Raw genomic sequence first — 7,358 nt, forward strand, 5'->3', positions numbered from 1 at the left:
AAATTAATTGAATGACACTACTGTGAATAACCGCCCTGTGAGAGACGGAACGCAGCCCAACAGAAGCAGCAGCAGCCGCCTTCGTGGATCACTCAGATGGCGAAAAGCAAAAACGAAACTGTCCGTGGACTTTAATGCCACAGCACCACCTTCCAGAACTTATCCCTGAAATTCAGCGTAAGTGCACCACAAACCAGAAGATACTGCGAAGCCTTGCAGCACAATCTCAGTTTTTCCTTCCAGTTCAGAAGCCAAATCTTCAGCTGCCCCAAAACAAATGAAGGTTTTTTGATGTCTGAAGAGCTCCGATTTAAACCCACTAGCCTGCCATAGGGAAACCGTTACTCAGGGGCATCCTTCAGATGTGGGACTGCGACAGCGTGTCAGAGGCTCACCCTTCTGCTGGCTGGGCCTCAGGGACATGAGCAGTGACTGCAGGAAACACAGAGGGTTCTCCACAAGCCAACAGCCCCTAGGACGAAGGTCCAGCGTACGCCTAAATTGCTGTGCTCGTGTCCCCTGCGGCACAGCCGGCAATCCTGGCCCCCAGTCTTTCAGATCTGTGGGAGCACAGCCTCCTATCCTACAGGCATGGAATTCCTTACAGTGGAAACCTTATGGGAGTGTGTGGAAGGCAGAGGATGGTAGACACACAGCATACCCCAAATGCAGCCTTGTATGCAGACGAGAGTGGTGTTTCTAAGCTTCCACACTCACACGCTGGGGGAAGCTAACTATGACTGCGCTGATGTTAACCACTTGCTTAACAAGTGAAAGAGGAGAGAAATGGAGTCCAGAGATTCTGAACTGATAAAAGCAGTTGGATTCATGATAAGCCTGACCAGAGAAACAGGGTACCAGAACTGATGAAATAACACAGGCATCATTTTCACAGGCTACAGCTGCAGCCATCAGGAACAGGCTTCAGCCTGGTAACTGAGCAGACGCCAGAGGAGTTTCTAATAGGAAGCGAGTTGTGTTCCCTTCCACACCTACAGTGAAAAGGTAAGAATCCAGACATTGTAACAGCTGAAGAAGAACATCCGAAGCAGCACACGAGAAGCCTCCCTATTTGTTGATCGTCAGTGAACTACCTACGGCCCCACCAACCACAGCGCAGACACAAAACAAGCGTGTGAATAGAAAGCATCTACAGAGACAACGCCTGTGACTACACAGAGAAAGAGAAAACACCGAACTTGGGCGTGGAAGGACTAAGCGCCTACAGGCGGACCACGGTGGCTTCCAACAGGAGAACAGACTCCGGTCAGAAGTTACTGATGCTGGGAAAAAGTACTTGTTTGCTTCTGTCACAAAGACTTTTCTTTAGGGCTGTAACAACCAATCCCCTCAACGACAAGTGACAAATGAAACTGTGCTCCCAAGAGAGGTGCAGGTGGGACCGGATGACTGCCTTAGCCTGCGGACATGTGACAGCCATCCACCACGAAGTGACTCTTCTGCAAGAATTTGAAGAAAAGATTGGAAGAGGGTAACAGCTTTGGCAAAAGTAATCACTAATATTAAATTCAGAAATTTTCAGAGAACACCAATGCTTGCACATGTACAATGTACACCATCTTCTCAAATGGTTTAAAAACAAAGGCACAAATAATCCGGTAACCTCTAACAAAATTTTATCCTGCGCTTTTGCAAAATTTGGAGAATAGAAACTTGCTAGGTTACGAAAACTTAATTGTGTGGTGCCAAAAAGTGACAACTTCCCATTTAATATTTCTCATTTTTGTCCCACAAGCTCTTTGCTAAAAACATTTTTATACAGTGCTGATAGCATTTACTTACTTAAGTTTTCTAGGAGATGTTTGCAATCATCAGTAGCAACATCATGCAATGTTCGATTACACGTATCTTTTCTCTCAGCCTCTAGTCCACCATGGCTACAAAGGATTTCTAGACAGTTCTGCAAAGGTAAGAACTGTATTATTCACTTGTCCATTTGCTGCATTAAAGAGTTCCACCGACACGCAGTCAGACTCCCGCTGCAATTCTTACACGTGCGTTTCCACAGTCAGTCAGCTCTGGAGCTTCTGTATAGAAGCATCCAAACGGTGTTCCTCACAGAGCTGTAAAAATGTTTTATAGCAGACTCGAAAGTCTCAAATCAAGGTTTTTAAAAAGCAGAATATACGCAGCCACTCTGCTACAGTCTCCAAGCATCAAATGCTGAGCAGCTGGATTAAGGAATTCTTAACATCTGGCCACTAGTTTAGGTATTCACATAAGGAAACAGAAGCCCAACTATGCATCCTGTTTGGAGTATCTTGGCCTCAGTGTTCCAGTGACACTAAACAATTCTGAAGCTTAACGCAGAGTGATTAACGAATCTATTCAGATGGCATAAAACCAGTTTTCACTCTACAATTCACCAGGCAGGAGTTTCCATCATGCCTGACATCCAAGTGGTACACAGCAAAAGAAAACCAGTAATTTTCAAATCAAATTAAAGCCTCTTCTTTGGCAAGTAAACTTGGATTTCTGCAAGCATAGTATCAACGCAGTGAAATAAAAATGTGTTTCTGTTAAAGTCAGAGCACTAAGATTTTGTGGATGCCACTAACACGATATCCTCTTAAAATTCAAAGACTTAAAAAAACATCATATGCTCCACAAAAGTAAAAATTCATTGCAGATCATTAGAAACAAGCTATTAGCAGATGAATATGGATTTGTACAGTCATACTATAATGTGAAAAAAAAATACCAGTTATAAAGGTGATCCCAAACTAATGAGGGGAAAAAAAAAGCAGCCCTCACAAAACTACATCCAAACGTTGATTGATCAGCAACCAGAAAACTGATCAAGTCCTGATTTCTGGTGATCATCCACAGCTTCATGAGAGCATCGTCATCCTCCGACATGCCTTTCAAGGACAGATAGCCATATTAAAAACTGACACCATCAGAAATGACCGTATCAGGGTCATACGTTCATACCGTATTGGTAATACCTGGGGTAGTCAAGGCAGAGAAACCCAACCTTGAGAACACAGAGAAGCAGCTGTTAATTATTTTAATCCAGATGAGCGGATTGTTGATGGTTTGGCTACTGTTACCTATTTTGTAGCTGTTCTACCAGGAATACTTTTGTCAGCGTATCTGATACTCTGACAACTTTCATAAACCCAACAGTCACCCAAGCTGTATTTCACTGCAAGACGAAATTTTACAGATTGTGCTTCCAGCACTTGTAAAAACTTTTCCAAAAAATCAATTAGTGCACTAACTTTGCCAGAAGGAAATTAACCAGAAAACGTTTTCTTGTCAGGTTAGTAAGTTAACTGCGTCCCTCAGAGGGTGCGATGAATGGCAAAGACAGCAGAAGGCAGAGGACTGAGCGGTGAGGCTGAAAGCGGGAAGCAGAGAGGGAAGAAAGAAGTGGGAGAGAGCAAAGAAACGAGGCTCGTTTCCTTAGTAAAATGAGAAGATTTGGTGGCTCTGTTGCCTGTGAAAGAGCAGGTAAGATCACCTGTAAAGAAGGACACCTACCAGGCTCAAAAGGAAAGGGTGCAAGCGCCAGCCCTGTTGATGTGGAACTATCGCGCAGTGTCGTGAGTGACATGCAGTGCAGACTGAGAGGAAGTTGAGGTGTTAACAGCGCTTGAAGATGGCTATTAAGTTTTCTTTACCTTCTTAATACCCCAAACCTCTCGAGTCAATAAATGCATTTAATGAACTACAGTTATGTAAACTCTCAGCAACATCAAAACCAGGAATCTGACCGCCAGCCATCTATTGCCTTCGTCACCTGAGAGAATACCCCCAGTGGAGATCTCATTAACCAGTTGGCTTGGAATGTGCTCAGAAACCCCAAACCATGAGTTATTCATCAAAGGAACACGTGAAGACTTCCAGTGTCAGAGCTGTCAGAGAACACCTAGCCAAAGCCTCTTTTGAGACAGTATAACCTAACTTCCAAGTTCCTAAGGTTTCTGTTATTGTGGAAAGCAGCAACGTATGGCACGCTGCTTCGGTATCTGCAGGCTGTAACAAATACCTTAACCTCCATCTGAGCCGAGGTGAGTGGAGACTGAAGTAAGAGTCTATTCCTGCCAAACAGACACTGGTGATATAACACTGACTCTGTTTGTAATGCCCAAACGCCGAGTAAGCAGTGGCTGGTCCCTAAAAAAACCCCATACTTTAATAAACTGAATCTTAAATCTGTGCCTATTTTGAATTTACCATAGTGCATTTATCAGGGAAAAAAGCAAACTTGATGACAGATACTGAATGAGGCATGGAATCACCAGCTGATTTTCGAAATCTTGGACTCTATTTTCCTAAAATTCACTCTTCTGTGTTTAGTATCCTCTATTTTTTCCCTGGGTAAAAGTTTCACAGGAAGGTCTAACCGAGAGCTGTCATACAAATAAAAACCCCTCCAACAGTCAGTGTTATCAGTGTAAAGCTTCTGCTGTCAAATCCATCAGGTAATATTCAATTTCCATAAACCTTTGTGTTTATCACCACTAAAACCTGTAAGGTCATTCTCCATGTTATCAGTTATCCCAACCGCCAGAAGTTATTCACTGCCTGCTAAAAAGGCTGCCCAAAATAGCAAATTAAACAGTGTATTGCTGCACAAATCCGATTCTCAAATTTCTTGTCCTCCCCTCCCTCCCACAGGAATAATTGTTGAGAGTTAAATCCTCCCTGACTGTAACTGGAAACTCTGTCCATCTGACACCTAGATTAAGTACATGACACCCGCTGAACTGGCATTCAGGGTGGGATTCACCTCACCTTAACTTTGAAAACCTGATTCTCAACTAATCATGTTTTCTCTTTTCACTGTTGTCCCCAGAGAAACAGGCATTTCAGTATGACAATTCACCCCACATGACCCCTAGCTTCTGGGGTAAATTATCCACTGGAATTCTCTCTCTCTCTGTTAAATCAAGTGTGACAATAAACTAGACAACAAACTTGGATTTGACATCTACGTTCCAGTTCTTCAAAGATAAAAAAGAAGGGTTTATCTTGCCTGAACTCTGGGGGTTACTGTAACACGTTCACACAGACTGACCTTAAAGCCTTTAGATGCTGCTATATGGGCAGCAGTCCAGCCCTCTTTGTCAGCCTGGTTGATGAGGTCTGCAGAAATAACAGGCTTTACTCTACTGCTGCAGTTGTCTTCTCCCTTCTCCAGATCCAAGTAGGCTAAATGAGGCTCTGTGTCCGTCAGAGAGTTCCCACTGTTTGGCCCTCTGTAGTACATAAGGAGCTTGAGGCTGTCGACATGACCAGAATCCACTGCTGCGTGAATCGGTGACCAGCCATCCTGAGGGAGCAGAAGCAAAACGCACACTCCCAGCAAACGCGCAGAGAAGTGTTTGCAGAACTTACCTCTGCGACCAGTCTGAACGGAAGGCTCTGTTTGGAAATGAAAAAGGTGAGCAAGTGTGATGGCATAATCCTTGGGGAAAGCAGTTCCTTGGATGTGTTTGGGGTGGAGGAAAGAGAGGGAAGAAAATGGAGCAGAAAGAAGACTGTGGAGCTCTCTGCAAGGACAGCCCAACCGACGCTTCAGAACTTCAGAAGAGACCAGGTGACGCAGGACTCGCATGCTGTCCTCAGACTGTTTCCTTCCCAGGTATCAAACCAACGTGACTCTAACAATCAGTGACTTGTTGCCAGTTGGGGCTCCCCTCAAGGGCAACAGCACAGCGCCCTAACGTAAAACGTGGAAGCAAAATCCCTCCCTCCACTTGTCCACCTCAAACACACGTTGGAACAGAGGAGTTCTGTTTGGCAAACCCAGTGCCAAAGAAAAGTCGGCAGCAAACTGCAGGTGGAATCTGGAATACGTAAAATGACAGGGAAGTCACATAATGTAGGAGATTTTAGAGACAATACACAGCTTAAAAACAAATCCAAAACCAAAACCAAACACAGAAAGTATGATGAGAAGAACAAAATATTAATTTCAAATGACACGGTTTAGTCCAGTTTTAAAGAAAACTTTAAATATGTTAATGTAATTATTTCCCAGCTGCGTTCAGTTACGCAGCGCTATACCAGGTGCTTTACAACCGACTTTAACTTACACTGGTTTTCGCTGTTCGATCCGCTCCACCTTCCAAGAGTAGCTTAACACAACCATTCCGTCCGTTTTTACAGGCCAGGTACAAAGGCGTCTGTCCCCTCTCAGCAGCGTGGTTAACGTCAGCCCGACAGGTGATCAGTAATTCTGCACACCTACGGAAACGGGTAATAAAACTAGGTTTGACGGCCGAAAACTCTGCATAACTCACAGCACGTGAATCTTGGTTAACAGGGTGCCAATGCTACAGGTCACACGCCCAGCCGTGACTTCACCCGTCGCATGGGCACAAGCGGGAGGTGAAATTTTACACGTACACAAAGGTACGAGACAGACAGTCGGCTGCCTTTAAACCCACAAATCTTCAACTACCGCAGATGCATGTAAAACCTGTGAATACAAAACATTTCGTGTCACAAGGCTACTAAAAACTGCTTAAGAAAAAACTTCAGCTGCACAAAGTGGTAACATTTAGTTCCTGACTCCTGCTATTTTAAATGATTTTTAAAAGGAACAAAGTAAGAAACCCAAAAGGAAGGATGAGGACTACCTTTAGGTACCAGCAAAAGGGACACTGGCCGAGGGAAGTGAACTAGCAGGGACAGTAACAGCCACGGCATGACCCGTCGTTCAGATCCCTGAATGGAGACGACTCCGGAAGGATGGCGCGGGGGTGTGCTGGGAGCAGCTATTGGATCAGGGAGGGCAGAACGTTGGGTGGAGTGCTGAAGGCTGACTCACTAGGGACCGGTGTTTGAATCCAAGGTCCTGTACTTCCTCATAACCTGGTAGCAGCCGGTCCCGTTTTCTTCCAGATTCCTGTGCAAGCACTGACTCCTTTTCCCTCCCCAAATGCAGCTTTTCAGCAACTCTCACTACTGCAGAAAATCTTAATTCCAGTCTATTTCCTCTGCAGTTCAAACCATGGCTTTGAACACAGACAACTCCCCATCCCTCTGGCTCAGTATTTATCAGTCCATAAAAACAGAAGGATATCAACAGTAAAGCCTCAAAGCAACTAATGCACTGCCATATAATGGCTAGTTAGGAGACCCCAGTACAGCAAACAGGATGACAAAACATAAGAATATAAGCACGTGAGAAATTACAGATGAAAACAACCCTAAGTATTAAATCCCCTGTCCCCCTGCGCTGCTTGAGGGGAGGAGGGAGGGAAATGGGGAGCAGAGCTGAGCCCGGGAAGAAGGGAGGGGTGGGGGGAAGGTGTTTTAAGTCTTGGGAATACTTCTCATTATCCTGCTCTGATTTGATTTGTAAAAAAATTAAATTCTTC

The 7,358-nt window shown here is 44.6% G+C and overlaps 1 protein-coding gene across 1 annotated transcript in view; it reads right to left on the reverse strand.

Annotated features, from left to right (window-relative positions):
* Positions 1 to 7,358, reverse strand: part of CTTNBP2 (cortactin binding protein 2) — a gene marked incomplete at its 5' end in the record, with an annotated part of 53,549 nt that overhangs the window by 23,981 nt on the left and 22,210 nt on the right. The window contains 3 exons of the mRNA XM_010149285.1: positions 1,804 to 1,921; positions 5,048 to 5,302; positions 6,069 to 6,219. Of these exons, the coding sequence (XP_010147587.1) occupies positions 1,804 to 1,921; positions 5,048 to 5,302; positions 6,069 to 6,219 (524 nt within the window). The remainder of the gene's footprint in view (positions 1 to 1,803; positions 1,922 to 5,047; positions 5,303 to 6,068; positions 6,220 to 7,358) is intronic.

This window comes from Eurypyga helias, unplaced genomic scaffold, assembly GCF_000690775.1.
Source record: "Eurypyga helias isolate BGI_N326 unplaced genomic scaffold, ASM69077v1 scaffold10893, whole genome shotgun sequence".
Classification (NCBI taxonomy): domain Eukaryota; kingdom Metazoa; phylum Chordata; class Aves; order Eurypygiformes; family Eurypygidae; genus Eurypyga; species Eurypyga helias.